This window comes from Pseudophryne corroboree, chromosome 3, assembly GCF_028390025.1.
Source record: "Pseudophryne corroboree isolate aPseCor3 chromosome 3, aPseCor3.hap2, whole genome shotgun sequence".
NCBI classification, from domain to species: domain Eukaryota; kingdom Metazoa; phylum Chordata; class Amphibia; order Anura; family Myobatrachidae; genus Pseudophryne; species Pseudophryne corroboree.
In genome coordinates, this window is record NC_086446.1 from 564,403,386 (window position 1) to 564,427,099 (window position 23,714).

A 23,714-nucleotide genomic window follows, 5' to 3' on the forward strand; every position below is an offset into this window, starting at 1 on the left:
AAGGTTGGGTAAAAAATTTCTCACTTGGTAAGTGGCCATGCTATTGATCTTGGCGTCCGCCCTATTTAATCTTCCATGTGGATAGAGCAGAATTGAGTACTCGACAACAACAATTCTGCCAAAAGTGGTTTTTGCGTTTCACAGAAACCAGCCTATTGTGGTGCCTGGGGCTATTTAAGCCTTGGCTGATTCGAAGTCTCTCGATGTGGTCAGAGCTTTGAATATTTGTCTCCAGAACGGCTCAGATTGGGGAAACAGTCGCTCTGTTTATCCTGTATGCTCCCAACAATGGTGGGGCCCCTGCTTCTAAGCAGTCTGTTACACGCTGGATCTGTGATATGATTCGGCATGCTCTTTCTACAGAAGGATTGCCGGTACCGTAGTCGGTGAAGGCCCATTCTACCAGGTCGGTGGGCTCTTCTTGGGGCAAGATGCCCGTGGAGTCTTTGCGATTCAACTTTGCCGAGCGGCTACTTGGTCGGGTTCAAACATTTTTGATAAGTTCTACAAGTTTGATACCCTGGCTGTTGAGGACCTCGTGTTTGCTCAATCAGTGCTGCAGAGTCGTCCGCACTCTCCCGCCCGGTCTGGAGCTTTGGTATAGACCCCATGGTCCTTTTGGAGTCCCCAGCATCCTCTAGGACGTATGAGAAAATAGGATTTTAATACCTACCGGTAAATCCTTTTCTCTTAGTCCGTAGAGGATGCTGGGCGCCCGTCCCAGTGCGTACTGTATCTGCAGCTATTGGTTGTCGTTACACTCAAGTGGTGTTTCTTTTCAGTCAAGTCTGTTGCTGCTGTTATTCATGCCATAGCATGCGATAGGTGGTTATTGGTCGTGTTTACACACAGGTTGTGTTACATTTTCGGTCAGCATATGGCTGTATATTTTCCATGCCGTCAGCTGGTGTTCTTTTGAATACCACGGTCTGCGGTATGTTCGAGGTGTGAGCCAACTCCCCGTGTTTAAACAATAAATTCTTTCCTCGAAATGTCCGTCTCCCTGGGCACAGTTTTCTAACTGAGGTCTGGAGGAGGGGCATAGAGGGAGGAGCCAGTTCACACCCATTCAAAGTCTTATAGTGTGCCCATGTCTCCTGCGGATCCCGTCTATACCCCATGGTCCTTTTGGAGTCCCCAGCATCCTCTACGGACTAAGAGAAAAGGATTTACCGGTAGGTATTAAAATCCTATTATTATTTTTTGTCATTTTGCCTATCAATAACAATAAAATTAGGCTTGGTTTAAGAATAATGAAAGAAATACTGTACATTCTGCTAACTGCTTTATGATTGGTTGATTCATTCACTTAACTATGAATAAAAACAATTATTGATTAGATATAAGTTATAAGGGATGGAATTAGTAGTTGAGTTTGAAGATATAATGCTTCTGCCAGCAAATACTTAAAATGGGAAAGGCTTTTCTCCACAGACACATACAGTATGTGATCACGATTTCCTCCATGGTTGACCAATTGCCAATTCACTCCAGTCGCTGTAGTGCCCTGAACCAGTGAAATCTTTGGCAGCTACCTGAGCTTGAACGATGCACCCTGGCCGAATACCAGTGAGGGTGAAAGAAGTCTGCTCATAAGGGCCAACCTTCAGGGTGGATGAAGAAAAGTCATATGTTTATGAGAAAAATACTTAAATTGTTAACTTTCTTTTTATTGTTTATTGTTGAATCCAAAAATCTACATCTAAAAGACCTATAAAAAAATACCTAGAACAGTATTCTCTGTAAACACTTTAAGACTGGAGAATACCTATCTACATACTGCTGGTGTGCAGAAAGGTTTCAAAGGTTTGGAAAGGTATGCGGTTAAAATACCGCCCATGGGGATCCCAGCGGTTACAATACCGACAACGTAATCCTGACAGGGGTACTATCCCACTGCCGGAATACTGGCGAGGTAGGTGATTATCCTTCCGTGTGTGTCCACAACACACATAGAGGGAGAAAAGAACCTGTGGTGAGCAAAGCAAGCCATCGTGCCCGCATCGTGGCGAGCCTGCATGTGGCCTCAATGCGCTCGCCCCGGTGCCGGCATTCTGGCACCTTGGATGCCGATGTCAGTATTGTGACAGTCAGCATCCCATATGCCGAGGATCCCATACCAATCCCTTTGGAATATATATTTTATATATGTGAAATACAGTATTTATTTTCTGTATTTATTTAGGTTTTTATTGGGGTCAACCCTATTAGCTGCGATGATATCGCGGGTGTGATTCATTGCGGCAGCGGACGCACTTTACACAAAAGTACTCACTGCCCGACAGGGCTACAAGCACTTTGGCGCGAATTCAGCACATTGCACCCTCCGAGCGGAATAGGGACCCCTAAGTGTCTATTTATGATCAATTTCAGATATAGATGTAAAGCTATGTCACTTCCAGCATGCAGTTACTCTAATATACATATGCTGGAAGCCATTCCCAGAAACTGTTTGCTAGCTGCATCCCATAGAGCTGTGTTTCTAATAATCGATCAAATTATCTTAGATGCACCCTCCAAGCCACATGCGCCCTGGGCGATAGCACCGCTTGCTCATCCCTAGTTACAACCTTGCTTCGATGTCTGAGATCACAGCATGCATAGAAATACAACTGCTGTTATTTTTTTTCTTTTACAGGGGTTATGTTTAGTTTCAAGCCTGCATTGATCCTATTGTCAGTAGAAGATCATGGCAGGCAGCATAGAAAGAAAATTTATATTTTTCAACATCTAAACAATTAGAAGACAAACTGGATAAAAACAAACAGTTATAGAGGTAGGAGGGCCCTGCTCGCAAGCTTACAATCTATGGGGAAATAGGCATTGATTCACAAGGCTAGGTGCTATCTATTGCATAATTGTCCACCAGATTGCAAAGGTTTTTGGTGGGCTGCATGATATCACATCACAGTAGTGATGAACCAGGGTCAGGAGGAAAGGAGAGTAAAGAAAGAAAATATGTGTGGGATATGTGTGGACTGTACTGTGGGGATATAATTGGATAGGAAAACTATGAAGGTAATGTGAGCGGTTCTGGAATGTGATAAGCTTGACTGAATAGGCGAGTTTTTAGGGAATGCTTGAAGTTTTGGAGTCTAGAGGAGAGTCTTAGTGATAGGGCATTCCACAGAGTGGGTGCAGCCCGAAGAAAGTCCTGTAATCGTGCATGGGAGCAAGTAATGAGTGTGGATGAGAGATGAAGATCTTGTGAATAGCGATTGGGCGATATTTTGAGATAAGCAAAGTGATGTATGTTGGTGTAGTATGGTTAATAGCCTTGTGTGTAAGTAACAGTATCTTAAATTGAATACGGTAGAATACCGGTAGCCAATGGAGGGACTGACATAGTGGGTCTGCAGATGATGAACATCTAGCGAGGAATCTTAGCCTTGCAGCTGCATTCAGAATGGATTGTAATGGTGAGAGTCTCTTCTTTAGTAAGACCAGTAAGAAGACTATTGAAATAATGCGGGAGATAATGAGAGCATGGGTTAGAGTTTTAGCAGTGTTTTGTGTAAGGTATGATCATATTTTGGATATGTTTCTTAGATGCATGTAACATGATTTTGAAATAGATTGAATGTGGGGAGCAAAGGACAGTCCTGAGTCAAGTATGACACCTAGGCAGCGAGCTTGTGGTGTAGGGCTGATTATAGAGTTTTCAACAATGATAGAAATATCAGGTTAGTAACTACTAATGGCCGGTGGAAATATAATTAACTCTGTTTTAGAAATATTAAGTTTGAGGTGGCGAGATGACATCCAAGATGAAATGGCAGAGAGGCATTCAGTGACCCGGCCCAATACAGATAGAGACAACTCAGGGAAGGATAGGTAGATTTGAGTATCATCTGCGTAAAGATGATACTGAAATCCAAAAGAGCTGATTAGTTTCCCAAGAGATGAGGTGTAGATTGAGAAAAGCGGAGGACCTAAGACTGAGCCTAAGACTGAGCCAGTACTCCAACTGAAAGAGGTAGCGAAGAGGATGTGTATTCAGAGAAACGGACACTGAAAGAGCGATTACATAGGTAGGATAGGAACCAAGAGAGGGCCGTGGTCTGAAGACCTAGGGATTGCAGTGTTTGTATGAGAAGAGAGTGGTCAACAGTGTCAAAAGCAGCAGAGAGATCTAGAAGAATAAGTAGTGAGTAATGGCCTTTAGACTTCACAGTGACCAGGTCATTCACTACTTTAGTCAGTGCTGTCTCTGTGAAGTGTTGGGAGCGAAAGCCTGATTGATGTGGGTCCAATAAGTTGTATGAGTTAAGAAAGTGTGTGAGGCGAGTGTAGGCAAGTTTCTCAAGTAGCTTAGAGAGACATGGGAGCTGAGAGATGGGACGGTAGTTTGAGAGAGAGTTAGGGTCAGAATTTAGTTTTTTCAGAATTGGAGTAATCACTGCATGCTTGAACAGTGAAGGAAAGATAACAGTAGAGAGAGAGAGATTACAGGTTGGAATGAGCACAGGAGACAGAGCTTTACTTATTTGTGAGGTTATAGGATCAAGAGGAGAGGTAGTAGAGTAGCAGGATGAAAAGGGTGTTGATACTTCATCTTCATTTGTGGGATCAAATGAAGAGAAAGTGCCAGAGGGTTAAGGTAGGGAATTGAGTATGTCACTGGTTGAGGAAGAGCATACCATTTTATCTTGGATCTTATCAATCTTGTCCTTGAAGTAGGAAGCAAGATCTTGCGCCTTGAGAGTGGCTGGCAGGTTGAGTGAAGGATTGAGAAGTGATTTAAATGTATTAAAAAGTCATTTCGGGTTAGAGGCTTGAGCAGAGATGAGAGTTTGGAGAGATGTTTGTTTGGCAGTGTCTAGGGCATTACAATAAGAGTGGTAGACAGTGTTATATGTGAGGAAGTTACTTGGAATACAAGATTTATGCCACTGGCATTCAACTTTGTGAGTTTTTGTAGGTGTCGTCTTACTTTTGAGTGCCACGGATGACATCTAGGCCTAAGTGGAGTGTGATGGATAGCTGGAGTCACTTCGTCAAGAGTTTTCTCTAGAGTCTTTTTCAGGTGTGATACAGCCACCTCAGGAGAAGGGTTCTCATGGAGCTACACTACGAATTAGCTGGACCCTTGGTGCATAGCGGAAGTAGTGTCGATATTTGAAAAGGGAAGTAAATCTGAACCAGATAACTATAAACCAGTTAGTCTAACATCTATAGTGGGGAAAGTACTGGAAGGTATTTGAAGGGATAGTATACAGAAGTTCCTTGAAGCCAATAAGGTTATTAATAAGAACCAAAATGGATTTGTGAAGGATAGATCATGTCAATCAAACTTACTAGGCTTTTATGAAACAGCGCGAACCTAGATCAGGGTAAGGATGTGGATGTAATCTTTTTAGACTTTGCTAAAGCTTTTGACACAGTACCACACATGAGACTTATTTATAAGTGACAAGAACTGGGGCTAGGGAGCACAATATGCACTTGGGTTAGAAATTGGTTAGATAATAGGGAGCAGTGAGTTGTGGTAAATGGAACTTTTTCAAATTGGACTGAAGTACTTAGTGGTGTGCCACAAGGGTCTGTACTTGGACCACTACTGTTTAACATTTTCATAAATGATCTAGCAGTAGGTCTAGAGAGCAAAGTGTTCATTTTTGCAGACGATACCAAACTGTATAAGGTTATAAATTCGGTCGGGAATGCTGAGTCTCTTCATATCAATTTATTTAAACTGGAAGCATGGACAGCCAAATGGAGAATGAGGTTCAATACAGACAAATGTAAGATAATGCACTTTGGTAGCAAAGAAAAAATACCACCTGCACACTAAATGGGGTAGAAAAAACTGATTAAGGGGTTGGAGACGCTGAAATATGAGGAAAGGCTTGCTAGGCTAGGCATGTTTACATTGGAAAAGCGGAGATTAAGAGAGGACGTGATTAACACTTACAAATATATAAGGGGACAATATACAGAGCTTGTGGAGGATCTGTTTTTGATAAGATTGACACAGAAGACACGTGCACACCCGCTCGGGTTAGAGGAGAGGAGATTTTGCACACAGAGGCGAAAAGATTTCTTCACAGTACGGACAGTACGTGTTTGGAATTCCCTGCCTGAGAAAGTAGTAATGGCAGACTCTGTCAATACTTTTAAGAATGGGCTAGATACATTTCCTAATGGATAAGGGTATACAGGGTTATGGTGGGTAGATCACGCACTATTATTAACAAAAGAGAAAAACTAACACAACAGCCGTCATTCACAAAAGATTTTAGTCTTAAAAATAATACAGCATAGGACACCATAAACAGGTTGAACTCAATGGACAAATTGTCTTTTTTCAACCTCAGAAATTATGTTACTAGAAGTGAATGCAGAAATAGGTGAAAGCAGTTGTTGCAGTGAGGTGGAAATTCTTGAAGATTAATTGCATTAATATTTCTGCGGGTTTGTGGAGGATTGGAGGATGTCAGCGACACTGTGTTTGAAGTATTAGAGGAGAGCATGCAGGTGATAAGGTTGTGAGCTGAGAGAGGGAAAGGCGTGTTAGTGAAATCAGAAACTTAGCATAATCTGGTTAATACTAGATCAAGGGAGTGGCCCTCCTGATGAGTAGAGGTGTCAGTCCATTGTGAGAGGCCAAGAGAGGAGGATAGAGAGAGTAGATTGGAGGCATGAGCAGCGGATTTTGGACTATCAATAGCAATATTAAAATCTCCCATGATAATGGTGAAGATGACAGAGGATAAGAAGCGAGGGAGCCAGGCAGAAAAATCATGTAGAAATTGTTTGGGTTGCCCAGGTGGGCGATAGATAGCTGCAACACGCAGAGAAAAAGGAGTGTAAATTCTGATAGAATGTACTTCAAATGATGTAAATGTGAGTGATGGAACCTGTTGTAGAACTGTGTATGCAAAAGATTGGGATAGTAATAATCACCCCCACCTCCTTCACTGTTACCAGGCCTGGGGGTATGTGTGAAGTGGAGACCACCGTGTGACAGTGCTGCAGAGGAGGCCGTGTCTGGTTGTGTGAGCCATGTTTTTGTAATAGCCAGCAGGTTGAGGTTGTTCGATATGAAGAGGTCAGATGTTAAACAGATGTTAGTTTGTTACAGACAGAGCGTGCATACCATAAGCCACATTTTAGTGATTTGGAGGGTGATGGGAGATATGTGATGTTTATGAGGTTAGCTGTATTTCTATATACTGTATTAGGTAAAATGTCACCAGCTAATAGTAGTAAGAGAGAGAAGTAAATATAGTTGTATGAGGTTTGTGAATGTTTTTTATGGTGTCCATTTGTGGATAATTGAGGCGGCAATATGTACAGAGGGGTAGGTTGCAGGTAAGAGTATACAATATATTTGCTTTTAAGAGAATACCATGGAGTGCAATGAAGTACAACAATTTGAGGTGCATGGTGTGTTTGTGAAAGAAGTTATTTAGGCTACAGCATGAATGTATGTGCAAGTTTTTAAGTTCAACATTCAAATACTTGATTACTGGTGTTGTTCAGCTGTTCATTTACAAATACCTTATGAATGTGAATGCACGTTGACCAGCACAGCTGACCCTAGATTGCATGTAATGAATACTATGGCTAATTAATACAGGCTACCAATGAGAAAAATGTGATGTTAATGAAAGGCGATAGATTACACTGTATTGGACTAGGCACACAACAGCCATATAGACCTTCATTAGGTATGGATTAATAAGTAAATTTGAAGTACAAGTATTATAATTGCATGTAAATCATGACTTAGCAAAAGTTGCTAAGCATAGATTGTTTGCAACCCTCACTTTGTGATCACTATACAGAGTAATATATACATACATTACAAGTTGCAAAGAAGTTAATTTGTAGTTGTTTTAGGTGCTTGATGTTTCCTCTCAGTTTTCGTACAGTTTAAGTACAAGCTAAGTGTAGGCTAAAAAAAAAAAAAAAATACTTCTATTTCTACACTTTGATTTCTATACCCTGCCTATGTCAGCCAGGCTATGTCAGCCTTGTATCCCTTAATAGATGTGGGTGTCTAATCTGTGGTAATTAGTGATATGTGATTGTAAAGTGTAGGGAGTGGGCAACTCTCTGTTATATGTAATTGAATGTGGAGGGTTATTAGATCTCAGGGGAATGTGGTCACAAATGCGGACAGCCGTCAGTATCTCAGTGAGGAAGCAGTGAAGGGATCCACTTGGATCTTTGTTCGCAGCCCCAAGATCTCCTTCCCATGGGAAGAAATGACACACCAGGATATAACGCCATCTGAAGATGGCATTGATTCCCTGCAAATAAACTCTGTAAACTGTGTTTGGAGTTTGCTGAATATTAGGTGGCCCTATTGGGTCAGATGATGAATAGGTCCCCTAGTTTTGTTAGAAAGACACTGAATAGCTACATATCAGCTCTCTAAATGTTAGAATACTGCAGATGATAGCTTGGAAGGGAAACAGACAGTTACTCACCATTCTGTAGGACCTGACACAAGACATCTTGTAGCGGATCAAGTACGTGAGAGGGAAGAACTTTGGATGAGGCCAAGAAGGAGGAGGGCGCCATTGTAGAAGTAATTTCTTGCTTTCATGCTGTATAGGAGACAAGGTGACCTTCACAGGAGGGTCTGGGTGTACTGTGACGTAAGATAAATAGTATTAGTTACATAGATGCATGTCACTGCATTTTTACTTTAGCTATGTATCGGTGTCGGAAAATCAACAGGGCAGCCAGAGTGGTCACCCATGCTAGGTGTCCTCCCGCACCATTCTCATAACACTTGCATAAGACACAGCATCTCTGTGCATCTGATTCTCCTGTCACTGAGGAGGAGCTGGCAGTGCAGCCAGAATCTCTGGGGGCAGCCCAACATCTCCGGAAATGCTGGGCACTCACACCACAGTGATGAAAAGGGAGCTGTTCAGCGTATTAGATGTCATCGACCCCAGTGTCACCCCTGGGCTGTATATCTCAGCTAATCTGCATACTAAAGGGGGGTACACACGGAGAGATCCATTCTTAAAATTTAAGCAATCTAACTAGATTGCTTAGATTTTAAGCATGGATCTCTTGTGTGTATGCCCCACAGAGATAGTGATGCGTGGCCCCGTGCGTTGCTATCGCCGGTGCTAGATTGGCCTGCATGCCGGCACAATCTAGCACATAGCTCATTTCACCCGCTGGATGAAATTAGTGCCCCACCTTCACTTAGCACACATCACGCTGTGCTGAGCAGGGGGAGAGATGTGTGCTGAGCGGTCTGTGACAGATCTCAGCACACATCTCTGTAGTGTGTACTGCCCATAACTAATCAGTAGATGTTAAGCACGGATCTCTTGTGTGTATGACCCCCAGCAATAGCGATGCCCGGCCCTGCGTGGCGCTATCGCCGGTGCTAGATTGACCTGCATGCCGGCACAATCTAGCACATAGCTCATTTCACCCGCTGGATGAAATTAGCGCCCCCCCTCTTGCTGAGCAGGGGGAGAGATGTGTGCTGAGCGGTCTGTGACAGATCGCTCAGCACACATCTCTGTAGTGTGTACTGCCCTTAACTAATCAATGGTTGTTTCGACTGTCCTAGTCCTGCTAATTTGCACACAATTCTAATGATTTGTCTTATCAAAAAGTAGAATTTATGTTTTTAGAGATGCCAGCTTTCTTACTGCAATAATAACTATCAAATGATAAATTATTGTTTCCATATATATCTTTGGTGTAGATGCATAGTCATACTGTGCTTTGTTTTTTCAAAGGTATATATATAGTATATATACAGTTGATATATTGAATACTGTATATAGATATATATACAATATTCAATACACAATCTTCTGCCAATCTATATATATATATATATATATATATGCGAAAGCACTCGCTCACTGACTCATCACTAATCCTCTCACTTCCCAATATGTTAGGAAGCTAAAATTTAACATTGGTATTCTTCAGGAGGGAAATAGGAAAACTACGTAATCAGAATTTTAATAAACCTCCCCTAAGAGGATTAAGAGGGGGTTGACATAATGACATAATTACCAATGCGTGGCTTGCGTTGCGTGAACGATAATGCCCAAATGGACAATCAGATCAAAATTTGGATTGCACCTCTAGTGTGTAGAATTTAATAAACCATCAAACTGGTCCTGTCACTTTTTACCATATCTGCTACGGGTGCTCCTTAGCAGAGCCGGATTATGGGAGGGGTGGCAGGGGCAGCTGTCCTGGGGCCCTCACAAATTAGGGGCCACCATAGACCCCTGCATTTTTAAATTGGAGCAGTTTCCCGTGGCCGCCGAGGAGCTTCGTATACAGTCAACAGCACACGCCGGCGGCTCAGTTAGTGTCTCTGGGATTTCCCTTCACTATCCCGCAAGACACTGACTGAGCTGCTGGCGTGTGCTCCTGCATGAGTGTCTTGGCAGTAAGTTGTGTGTGTGTTTTCATTGGGGGGTATCTTTGGCAGCAATTGGTTTGTGTGTGGGTATACGCGCTGGTGGGGGGAGATTATCTTTTGCAGCAATTTGTGTGTTTGTGTTTACGCAGGTGTCTTTGGCAGCAATTTTAGTAGTTGGGCCCACCACACGTTTGTTGCCCGGGGCCCCCACCTGCCTGAATCCGGCCCTGCTCCTTAGGTAACGCCAAGAACCATGGATTAATATTTAATTACATTGACGTCTCAAATTTACATCTCTATAGATTACCAAATTTTTAACACTCCCGTGTGAAGAACGTGTGGAACAGCTTGTAACATATATCTATAATATTCATAATTATTGCTTATTAATTTGTTCGGAGACTTTCCTTATCTTGTATTTTCTCTTTTTTTTTTATTTCTCTATTGTTTTATGGTCTCAACCTACTGCACATGACACTCAATGAAATTTATATACAGCATAAATTTAATTCTGTGTATTTCTACATTTATACAGGGTTGCTAAAGGTTAAGTTTCCCTATTTAGAGCACTCTGGAGTGAATTCTATGGGGCCTAATCATTATCTGTTATGGGGCCATTACACGTGCGGCAAAACTAGTTTGTGCATGTTTTATGTAATGGTAGTTTGCATGCTTGGTTGTTTGAGCCCCACTCCTTCCAATTCAAAAAAGGACCAGGGGTGCAGAGATCCCTCCTCCAGCAATGCAAATCACGACCTTTGGCCCTCAATGAAGAGAACCAAGAAGAGAAATTTGGAAAACCGGTACTCAGGGACGTGTGGTGAGATAAATGGCTCAGGAGGCACTGGCTAGCACCAGAGCCAGATTTATACATAATATGAGCCCAAGGGTACATCTGGCATTAGACACTGGTGCCGCAGTATAAACTCCTGGAAATCTGGTGAGTTTTGTCCAGAGATGTGCAGATAAGGTAGGCAGGGGAGGCACTGCCTCACCTGCCATAGACTTTTTACTCCAGAGTTTTGGCTATAAAAATGATTAGAATAATTCAAAGAAGATATTTCAAACATATTCTGTGTATTTTTCATATACTTTATACAGTCAAAACTCTGGCACAAATGTTAGTAAGACAGGAAAGCATCTGCCTCACCAGCCTCACCTCACCGCACGTCACTGATTGTACTGTTAGCTATTTGTTTGGGAAAAATATTAATTACATATTTCGTCACCAGGTGGCTATGTGGTGATCACTTGAACAGCACTGCATTTGTTCAGCCCTGTATATCTTGCCTATTATGCATGTGATCTTTATAATGTATTAATTGTAGTGATATCTCTAAAATGACATAATAATAGGATTTTGGTTACCTACCGGTAAATCCTTTTCTCGTAGTACGTAGAGGATGCTGGGATCCACATTAGTATCATGGGGTATAGACGGGTCCACCAGGAGTCATTGGCACTTTAAGAGTTTGAGAGTGTGGGCTGGCTCCTCCCTCTATGTCCCCCCTACCAGACTAAGTCTAGAAACTGTGCCCGAGGAGAAGGACATCTTCGAGAGAAGGATCTTACACAGATAGTGGCGAGAGTCACACCAGCTCACACATACAAGGCACAGCAAGCTAACTAGCTTGAAACTCAGCAACCGCTGAAACATTACTTACCAAATAACAATGCAGTACCCAACTAAAACTTAGTTGTACTGAACCAAATAACGATAGCAGGAAAACAAAGCGATGGGCGGGGCGCCCAGCATCCTCTACGGACTACGAGAAAAGGATTTACCAGTAGGTAACCAAAATCCTATTTTCTCTTACGTCCTAGAGGATGCTGGGGTCCACATTAGTACCATGGGGATGTACCAAAGCTCCCAGAACGGGAGGGAGAGCGCAGAGGCTCCTGTAGAACAGATAGACCAAACTTCAGGTCCTCAGAGACCAAAGTACCAAACTTGTAGAACTTTGCAAACGTGTTCGACCCAGACCAAGTTGCTGCTCGGCAAAGTTGTAATGCCGAGACACCCCGGGCCGCCGCCCAGGTAGACCCCACCTTATGAGTAGAGTGGGCCTTAACAGACGGACACGGCAATCCCGCCGTAGAATATGCATGCTGGATAGTGAACCTGATCCAGCGAGAGATCGTCTGCTTAGCAGCAGGACACCCCATTTTCTTGGGATCATACAGGACAAACAGCGAGTCCGGTTTCCTGTGACGAGCAGTCCTCCTCACATAGATTTTTAGAGCCCTTACAACATCTAAGGACTTTGATGAAATTGAGGAGTCAGTCGCAACTAGCACCACAATAGGTTGGTTGATATGAAATGCCGACACAACCTTCGGAAGAAACTGCTGACGTGTCCGAAGCTCAGCTCTATCTTCATGGAAGAACAAGTATGGGCTTCTACATGACAAAGCCCCCAACTCTGACGCACATCTAGCAGAAGCTAAGGCCAACAAAGTACAGCTTTCCACGTGAGACACTTGACCTCAACCTCCTGTAGAGGCTCAAACCAGTCTGACTGGAGGAACTGCAACACCACGTTAAGATTCCAGGGTGGCGGAGGCGGTACAAAGGGAGGTTGGATGTGCAGAACTCCCTTCAAAAAAGTCTGAACCTCAGGGAGGGCAGCCAACTGTTTCTGGAAGAAAATGGATAGGGCCGAAATTTGTGCCTTTATGGATCCCAACCTCAGGCCCATATCCACACCTGCTTGCAGGAAGAGGAGAAAACGTCCCAGTTGAAACTCCACCATAGGAAACTTCTTGGACTCACACCAAGATACATATTTTTTCCAAATACGTTGGTAATGTTTAGACGTAACTCTTTTCCTAGCCTGTATCAGAGTAGGAATAACCTTGTTCGGAATACCCTTCCGATCTAGTATCTGGCATTCAACCTACATGCCGTCAAACACAGCCGCAGTAAGTCTTGATAGGCGAATGGCCCCTGCTGTAGCAGGTCCTCCCAAAGAGGAAGAGGCCTCGGCTCTTCTAGGAGTAGATCCAGAAGATCCGTGTACCAAGACCTTCTTGGCCAGTCTGGAGCAATGAGGATCGCTTGAACCCTTGTTCTCCTTATGAGCTTTAGCACTCTTGGAATGAGTGGGAGTGGTGGAAACACGTACACCGACTGGAAAACCCACGGAGTCACTAGGGCATCCACCGCCACTGCTTGCGGGTTCCTCGACCTGGAACAATATTGCCGAAACTTCTTGTTGAGACGAGAGGCCATCATGTCGAATTGATCTGTTACCTCCTTGAACACCTCCGGATGGATCTGTTACCTCCTAGAACACCTCCGGATGGAGACCCCACTCTCCTGGATGGAGATCGTGTCTGCTGAGGAAGTCCGCTTCCCAGTTGTCTACTCCCGGAATGAAGATTGCTGACAGCGCCAATGCATGTTTTTCTGCCCAGAGGATGATTCTTGTTACCTCTGACATTGCAGCTCTGCTCTTCGTTCCGCCCTGTCGGTTGATGTAAGCCACTGTCGTTACATTGTCCAACTGCACTTGAATGGCCCGATTTCTCAGAAGATGGGCAACTTAGAGAAGACCGTTGTAGACGGCTCTTAGTTCTTGAGTGTTTATCGGCAGGCCGGCTTCCAGACTTGACCACCTTCCTTGGAAGGTCTCCCCTTGAGTGACTGCGCCCCAGCCCTGGAGACTTGCATCCGTGGTTAGAAGGATCCAGTCCTGAATCTTGAACCTGCGGCCCTCCAGAAGGTGAGGTAATTGCAACCACCAGAGGAGTGAAATCCTGGCCTTTGGTGACAGACGTATCCTCTGGTGCATATGTAGATGGGATCCCGACCACTTGTCCAGGAGATCCAGTTGGAAGGACCGAGCATGAAACCTCCCATACTGTAGAGCATCGTAAGAGGCCACCATCTTTCCCAGAAGGCGAATGCACTGATGAATTGACACCCATGTTGGCTTCAGGACATCCTGGACCATTGTTTGTATCACCAACGCTTTTTCCTCTGGAAGAAACACCCTCTGCACTTCCGCGTCGAAGATCATTCCCAGAAAGGCCAATCTCCTGGTTGGATCCAAATTTGAGTTTGGAAGATTCAGGATCCAACCGTGTTCCCTAAGCAGGTGGGTCGTGAGAAGGATGGACTGTAACAACTTCTCCTTGGACGATGCCTTTATCAGCAGATCGTCATTTCCGCCATCACCTTGGTGAATACCCTCGGTGCTGTGGAGAGGCCAAATGGCAGAGCCTAGAACTGATAGTGACAGTCCAACAGTGCAAATCGGAGAGAAGCCTGATGCGGCGGCCAGATCGGAATGTGGAGGCATGCTTCCTTGATATCCAGGGATACCAGGAATTCCCCCTCTTCCAAACCTGATATCACCACCCTTAGAGCCTCCATTTTTAACTTAAACTCCTTCAGAAAGGGATTTAGCGATTTTAGGTTCAGAATGAGCCTGACCGAACCATCCGGTTTTGGTACCACGAAAAGGTTTGAATAGTAACCTTTGTTTTGCATATGAGGAGGGACCGGTACAATAACCTTTGCCTCCACCAACTTCTGGATGGCTCCCTGCAGGACAGCCCTGTCTGCCAGCAAAGCTGGCAAGCCCGATTTGAAGAATCGGTGAGGAGGGAGACCTTGAAATTCCAGCCTGTACCCCTGAAGACATGATATCTTGCACCCAGGGATCCAGGCCGGACGACACCCAGACGTGACAGAAATGCCTGAGTCTCGCTCTCACCGGCCCCAACTCCAAGGCGTGCAGTCCACCATCATGCGGAGGACTTCAGCGTACCTTAAGCAGGTTTCTGTTCCTGGGAACCCGCAGCAGCAGGTTTCTTGGATTTGGGCCAACCTCCCCTAAAGAAGGTGTTGGACGGTCTGGCCTTTCGTGGCTTGGCAGCCCGAAAGGGCTGTGATGCAGTTGAAGAAAAGGGTTTCTTCGTAGCAGGTGCAGCTGAGGGAAGAAAAGGTGTCCTACCCGCTGTAGACGTGGAGATCCATGCATCTAACACTTCCCCAAAGAGATCCTGACCTGTGTAGGGTAGGGTCTCCACACTTCTCCTGGATTCCGCGTCACAGACCACTGTCGCAGCCACAGTCCTCGACGAGCTGATACAGACATGGAAGAAATTCCTGCAGCCGTGGAACCCAGGTCTTTCATGGATTCTACCAGAAATCCTGCCGAATCCTGAATGTTACGCAAAAACAATTCAACTTGAGATTTATCTATAGTATCCAAATCTTCAAGTAACCTGCCTGACCACTTTACTATAGCTTTGGCAATCCACTGGCAATAGTGGGACGTAGTATAGCCCCTGAAGCCGTGTACATAGATTTGAGCGTATTATCAATTTTACGATCATCCGGCTCTTTCAAGGCAGTGGATCCTGGAACAGGTAAAACCACCTTTTTTGAGAGTCTGGATACAGACGCGTCAACAATGGGTGGGTTTTCCATTTTTTTCCTGTCCTTCACAGGGAAAGGAAACGCCACCTGGACCCTTTTGGGATCTGGAATTTTCCCAAGCTTTTTCAAAAATAGCATTTAATTCTTTTGACACAGGGAAGGTTAGCAAGGCTTTCTTATTTTCAGTGAAGTAAGCCTCCTCAACCTGCTCAGGTGTTGTATCAGTAATATTCAACACATCCCTAATGGCCTCGATCATCAACTGCACCCCTTTTGCAAGAGGAGCTGCCCACCTCAACACATCTCCATCACCGTCCTCAGTGTCAGAATCGGTATCCATGTCATCTTGCATAATCTGGGCAAGAGCACGTTTTTGGGAATATACAGCGGGGGGCCCTGAGGTAACAGTACTTGGCCAGACTGCCATAGAGTTCTGTAAAGCCTGAGTTGCAGACTCATTCTGTGCAACCCTAGGAAAAATCTGAGAAATCATAGATTTGATAGAGGATAACCACTCAGGCTCCCTTGCTGGTATCTGTGCTAAAACAGTGCAATCCTGATTACATGGAATGGAATCCTGAGAGGACATATCCTCTGCAGCATATGACACAGAGTCCCTGGACATAGCTTAATGGAGACCACAGACACTCCACACACACACACAGGGGAGGGCAGACAGAGTTTCACCCCCAAGAATGGCAAGAGAGACACAGAGACCCCCAACCAGCGATGACTGTGCACCTTAATAGGTTACACAGCCTGTATACAGCCCCCTTCCCCCTTCTACAACCCCCTGGTACCATGAGAGATAGCTGGAGTTGTTCTGGAGGGACTTGTTCTTCACTGACAGCGTTGTGCAGGCAGGAAAATGGCACTGAACACTGCTGGGTCCGCTCTGAGGAGAAGCTCCGCCCCCAAAATGGCGCGGTCTTCCCGCTCTTCAGAAGATTATACTGGACTGAGGAATTATGCTGGCAGCGATCCAGGGACCCTGACAGGCTGGAAGGTCAGTGTAGGGTGTAGGCGCTGGCTCAGGACGCCCCTCACAGCACCGCACTATGTTGCTAGGTGGGTCGGTGACTCACTCGCCATCAATCTTCTGGCTCTGTAAGGGGGTGGCGGCATGTTGCTGGGGAGAGCGGTCCCCTGTGGCGGGGATCGATCGATCCCCTCAGGAGCTCAGTGTCCTGTCAGCAGAGATAGTGGCTCAGACCCCGCAGGGTGGACACTACTCCCCCCCCCCCCTTCCTTAGTCCCATGAAGCAGGTAGGCTGTTGCCAACAGCCTCCCTGTAAAATAATAAAGTGTCAATGGCTCCTGGTGGACCCGTCTATACCCCATGGTACTAATGTGGACCCCAGCATCCTCTAGGACGTAAGAGAAATAATAGTTTTAATCAGAACAACCAACTCATTTAACAGTTTTGTAAAATGATGATCTTGATTTTAACATCTCATTTCTAGTTGCAGTAGTTTAGACGAAGGGGGTGATTCAGACCTGATCGCTGGGCTGCAAACTTTGCTGTCCTGTGTTCGAATAGTCGCTGCCTCCAGGGGGAGTGTAAATTTGCCGTGCAAGTGTGCGATTCCATGTGTAAGCAGAGCTGCAAAAATCCACTTTGTGCAGTCTCTGCGCAACCCAGGACTTACTCCTACAGTGCAATCTCATCAGGCTAAATGGGTCCGGAGCTGACATCAAGACACCCTCCCTGAAAACGTTTGGACACGCCTGCATTTTTCCATACCCTCCCAGTAAATGGTTAGTTACCACCCAAAAACTGCTTCCTCCTGTCAATCACCTTGCGAACGCCCGAGTGATTGGATTTTTCGCACCATCCCGTCGCTGACCGGCGATGCACTTTGTTGTTCTCCAGTGCACGTGCACATTGCAGTGCATAGGCATGTGCAGTGACTACCTGATCGCCCGCTGTGCGAAAACGCACAGCAGTGATCGGGTCTGAATCACCCCTAAGAGCAAAGCAAATTTTCAAACAGAATATGTGGGAAAATCTGTAGCAGAAAATTAATTTGACACTAGATAAAAATTCTATACACCCCCAATGTTTCCATATTCCCTTTCTCTCTGAATAACTCACTGATGTTCTCCACAATGAAAGGATGCAGGTGTGTAATAGATCCCAACTGGTTGAAGGCTGTTACATTAAGAACATATGGAAATTCTGCAAACATCTGGAAGTCACTAATCAGGCAGCTGTTCGGATTAATGTTAACCTGGACACAATCCTGTGGAGGCTCTCGGCTCATCAACCCCAACCTACGGTATAAGGTAATTTCCAGTCCGATTGAATGAATTTATTCATTATAATGATTAAAATTGACAAAAAACTTTTTTGGAACCTTTTGGGCAAAGTGTCACAATTACTGTTAAAGGGCCCATAAGCAGTAAGGTAAAAAGGGTATTGCATTAGCATGTAAATCACTGGAAGAATCGTGTGCATAGAGAAATAATGACATATGCAGACTAGTGATCTGATCTATGAATTCCTCATATTGGGTAGAATGCATCAAAGGGAATTTTGCAGTTAAACCTCCGAAAATGCAGTTTTCGAAGGCTTGGTCGCGTTTCGCATAAAGATGATGTTACCCACCGGGTGCAAGCTCCGGAATATATTGCATACCAGAGCTTAGACCTGGTGGGTAATGACATCTTTAGATGGTATCACATAATAGAAGCCTATGGGCTTCTTTTAACGTTTTGCACTGAGGAGGATCCAATCGGATTCCTCCCAGTGTCCCCTGTGGTGCGCCCTTCATATGACGCATGCGCAGAAGGACTTCCACAGCTTTTATAAACACCGATACACATGCGATCATTGGCGGGATGCGCAATCCTTGATGCATCATTGTCCTAGTTGTCTGTAAAATGGTCCAAATATACCGTATATGAGATCTCTCTAGCCACTCTTTACATTTACTCAATTACTCTCAACATTTCTTTTTATCTCATATTATTCATATATCCAATTCTTGTCACATTCATTCACTATGTCCAGGTTGTGGTTTTTATTGTACCATAGCTCAGTAATAGCTATGAGATCAATACTATACCTTAACATGAAATGAGTACAGGAATTGTATCTCCTAAACTGTGAGCATTTGAAAACTTGCGGCCTGATTCGGACGCAGTGGCAAGCTCAGACTCATTGGTGCTATGTTTTGTCTGCATGCGTTGCACCACACATGCGTCATAATTTTCATTGCTGTATTTTCCCACTAGGCACATTAGGCAGCTCCCCAGTTCAGCAGTAGGTATTTGAACACAGAACAAACACTACAGTTCATCCCCATAATGCTTCGGGGGCAGTCATAGGAGCAGGGGCATGTGCAATCCAGCCCATAAGATTTATTTTTTAAAAGGAAGCTAGAGGTGACGGAGTCTTAGTTTGAGTAAATTCATCCCTGCTGATTTTCTTTGTACAGAGTAATAAAGTGGAGAGAGATAAAGTACCAACCAATCAACTCCTGTGATTTTACAGGCTGTGTTTGAAAACTTACAGTTAGGAGCTGATTGGTAGTTTATCTCTCTCCACTTTATCAATCTCCAAGGCTTGGTACATCTGCTCCTTTGTATTTTTATAGGGGTGTTGTAGACATATCACAAACATGCATACAGAGATCAGTGGTGTAACTACTGTGGATGCACAGGGTGCAGCTGCCTCCAGGGCCTGCCGCTCCCCCTGCACCACAACGCTTTGGAGAGACCAACACGCTGCCTGAATACACAGACGTCCATCTGTACACAGCACACAGCAGCACAGCAAAACTACATCCAAGAATTCTCGTGGTCGCAGAAAGAGGACACCGCTGTACCACACCGGTGCTTGGAGAGTGCACACACACCAGCATATGGACAGCGGGGACCACCACTAATAAGCATTAACGCAGCTCATGGAGATGAACAGCAGAAAGGCTTGCAGAAGGCTAGCACAAAAGGATTGCACATAGGTTGAGACACCACCCTCTGTGCCCTTATCCCTATCTGATATTTATACTATTTGAACATTATTGCCGACGGCAGCTGGACTGTTGACTTTTTTCACTACTACAGTTTCCACTTTTGTTTGTTTTTAAAGCTATTGATTAACCGTATAAATTGTGCATGCACATGGTTACTGTATTGTCTGACTGATTTGTATCATGTAAAGTTATACAAACTCATTTCTCTCAGACATGAGGCTAAATGTAATAGCCTCCAGGTTGCCGGAGGCAATGGACTTTGGACGAGTCTGCCCATTTTTTTTAAAGCAGCAATATTTTACAAGGCAAAACCAGGTTGGTTTTACCTTATAAATGATTGTTGCTTTAAAAAAAATGGGCAGACTTCCAAAGTCTCTCACCTCCGAAAAATTACATTTAGCCCATGATTGTACAGTATCTTACAAATGGATGTTGTGGGGAGCATTTATCAAAATTTGGTGCAATGTCAGCGCCAAAGATCATATTGCAGGCTGCAAATTACTGTGCCATGTATTAACCAACAACCACAGGGACAGGGGTTTCAAAGGTAGCCCTTTCCTGTGATGTGCTCAGTGTGCTGCTGGGGGCCCTGTGCAATTCATGTGCGGCCCTGCTGACCACACATGCACAATGGCTACTGTGCAATGTGTAGCCCATAGGCTACAATGGGCTACTACCATCTGAGCTTTGCATTCTGGAAATTGGTAAATCTTGCAGTATCATATCCCCCTGGGATGCGGCTGCCAATGTTAATGGAGGGATAAAAGCAGGTATCAGAGATATCTGTTGCAGTCTCTCAGTGAAACATTTGGGAGAGATTTGTACTAACCCCTGAAAATGGGTGTTTTTGAGGATTTAGCTGCAAATATTTGTTGATAAATGGGCGAGGGGCTTTCAAGATTTCGCTATAGGGCCCACAAAGTTATGGTTACGCCTCTGACAGAGATGCTCAACCGCTCATATAGGAGTCCATAGGAATGGTGCATGCGGGGCAGACTAGCCCTGTGCTGGGCGTCCCCCCGCATATCTGAAGACTGATCGTAGATGTGCTAAATTTAGCACATCTACGATCAGGTCTGATTTAGGCCCTATGTATGGCATATACATTCCACTGTGACACAGTCTATTTTGGACAACTCCCTCTTAACCTCCCTTCTCTCCAGTTACCTGAAGTCAGAATCGTACACTACAAGGTTTAAGCCTCTGCATCATGCAATCCAGTATAATTATCTTGGTCACCAGTAGTGTTGGGCAACCTGTTGTCAATGAGAGTATTTTCACAAATGGCCCAGGTAGAATAAAGATTTAGGCCGGGGCCACACGAGGGGGGTTTTGTGTGCACACGGATCCTGTTCTGGTGGGAGAGAGGGACTGCCCAGGGGGGCCCTGGAGATTAAGATGGCAGGAATGGTCTGAGGTCAGCGGCTGTGGCACTGAAGCAGAGAACAGTAACAGAATCCCAGCTGCGTTGAGCCGGTACAGGTTGTGTTGAGCAGTGCTTAAAGTGGTCCTAGAGAGGTGGTGGAACTCACCTCCCCTCCCCAAGGCGCCCATGTAATAGAGTTATTGCGCGTGCCGCAAAAAAGGGGTGTGGTCTCAAAAAAGTGGCAAGGTCACACAATAGTAATAATGCCCACAGTAGCAGCACCCCATCATACACATAATGCCCATAGCAGTAGCGCCCCTTATACAATGCCCACAGTAGCAGTGCTCCTTATGCAATGTCCACTGTACTGGTAGTGCCCACAGTGGTAGTGCCCCTTATATAGAGCCCATAGTAGTGGTGCCCCTTATGCAATGCCCGCAATAGTAGTGCCCCTTATGTCCCCAGGAGTGATGCCCCTTATGAAGTGCCCCCTTTACAATGCCCTCATTAGTAGTGCCCCCAGTAGTAATTCCCTTAATGGTAATGCCCCTGTGTAGTAATGCCCCCAGTCGTTTATCCCCATGTAGTTTAGCCCCAGTAGTTATGCCCCTACAGTTATGACCCCAGTAGTTTAGCCCCCAGTTGGTTAGCCCCTGTAATTTAGCCCCCACGTAGTTTGCCGTTAGTAATGCCCCCAGTAGTTTGCCCACTTGTAGTGTAGCATCTAGTAGTAATGCCCCCAGTCATAATGCCCCCTGTAGTTTGCCCCCTTGTAGTTCAGCCCCTGTAGTTATGCCCCCTTTTAGTTTAGCCCCCAGTAGTAATGTCCCCAAGTAGTAATGCCCCCAGTAGTTTAATCCCTGTAGTTATGCCCCCAGTAGTTTAGCCCCACTGTAGTTTGCCCCAAGTAGTAATACCCCCCAGTAGTAATGCCCTCCTGTAGTTTGCCCCCAGTAGTTTAACACCTGTAGTTATGCCCCCCTATAGTAATGCCCCCAAGTAGTAATGGCCCTGTAATAATGCCCTCCTGTAGTTTGCCCCCAGTAGTTAGCCCCTGTTAGTAATGCCCCCAGTAGTAAGCCCCTGTTAGTAATGCCCCCAGTAATTAGCCCCCATGTAGTTTGCCCCCTTGTAGTTTAGCCCCCAGAAGTAATGACTGTAGTTATGCCCCCTGTAGTTTAGCCCCCCTGTAGTTTAGCCCCCGTGTAGTTTGCCCCCAGTAGTAATGCCCCCAGTAGTAATGCCCCTGTAGTAATGCCCCAAGTAATAATGCCCCTGTAGTTATACCCCCAGTAGTAATGCCCTCCTGCAGTTTGCCCTCAGTAGTTAGCCCCTGTTAGTAATGCCCCCAGCAGTAAGCCCCTGTTAGTAATGCCCCAGTAGTTAGCCCCAATGTAGTTTGCCCCCTTGTAGTTTAGCCCCCAGTAGTAATGCCCCAGTAGTTTAACCCCTGTAGTAATGCCCCCAGTAGTTTAGCTCCCCTGTAGTTTGCCCCCAATTAGTAATGCACCTGTAGTTATGCCCCCAGTAGTTATACCCCCAGTAGTAATGCCCTCCTGTAGTTTACCCCCAGTAGTTAGCCCCCATTAGTAATGCCCCCAGTAGTACGCTCCCATGTAGTTTGACCCCAGTAGTAATGCCCCCAGTAGTTTAAACTCCTGTAGTTATGCTCCCAGTAGTTTAGCCCACTTGTAGTTTGCCCCCAAGTAGTAATGCACCTGTAGTTATGCCCCCAGTAGTAATGTCCCTGTAGTTATACCCCCAGTAGCTTGCCCACAGTACTTTGACCCCAGTAGTATAGCCCTCCAGTAGTAATGCCCCCAGTAGTTTTCCCCAGTAGTAAAGCCCCCCAGCAGTTTGCCCACAGTAGTAAAGCCCCCCAGTAGTTTGCCCCCAGTAGTAAAGCCCCCCCAGTAGTAATGCCCCAAGTAGTTTGCCCACAGTAGTAAAGCCCCCCGGTAGTAATGCCCCCAGTAGATGTGCCGCTACACATTGGGAGGGGGGGAACCACCATAATCACGAGCACCGCTCTCGCGTCTGACCGCTGCACTGCAGTCCTTCCAGCGTCCGCTCAGCATACACTGACAGAGCCAGAAGCCAGAGCTCAGTAGTGAGTGCCTACCTCCGGCTGTCCGCTGTGGAGAGAGAGCCGGGCGCCCGCTGGTAATACAATCTCAGAGGCCGGAGGAGCCGGAACTCCGTTCCATCTCCAAGTGGAACTGACGGAACGCAGTTCCGCCCTGTTCTGGCTCACATTAACCCCTGTTGTTGAGGACTCTTGCTAGCAGTCTGGGAGGCCGCAAGCATTAAAAGAAAAGACCCCACAGGATTTCTTAGATGTTGCTTAGGCCCTACTCAAGGCTGGGGTAGGGCAAGGGGGTTTAGTAAGAACTGTACCCTTAGAAGAAGGGATACCTAGAACTGCTTTTTTCAGAGGGGTTTACTTTTCTACTCTGCATAGACTCTTTGCTCAAACCAAAGCCGATGCACTACTAGTACCGCAGTAACCTGCATGCACTGAACTGCTTTCACTAAAGATAATTTCACTAAAGATGATTAATTACCTAGACTGCTTTTATTTTTGCAATACTGCTAATTCATTCTAATACTGAGAAT

The 23,714-nt window shown here is 45.3% G+C and overlaps 1 protein-coding gene across 1 annotated transcript in view; it reads right to left on the minus strand.

The window, feature by feature from the left end:
- Nucleotides 1-1,177: 1,177 nt before the first annotated feature.
- Nucleotides 1,178-23,714, minus strand: part of EBI3 (Epstein-Barr virus induced 3) — a 39,979-nt gene continuing 17,442 nt past the window's right edge. The window contains exons 7-9 of the mRNA XM_063963229.1: nucleotides 17,851-18,029; nucleotides 8,439-8,602; nucleotides 1,178-1,604 (exon numbers count right to left, since the gene is read on the minus strand). Coding sequence (XP_063819299.1) covers nucleotides 1,452-1,604; nucleotides 8,439-8,602; nucleotides 17,851-18,029 — 496 coding nt within the window. The 3' untranslated portion in view covers nucleotides 1,178-1,451. The remainder of the gene's footprint in view (nucleotides 1,605-8,438; nucleotides 8,603-17,850; nucleotides 18,030-23,714) is intronic.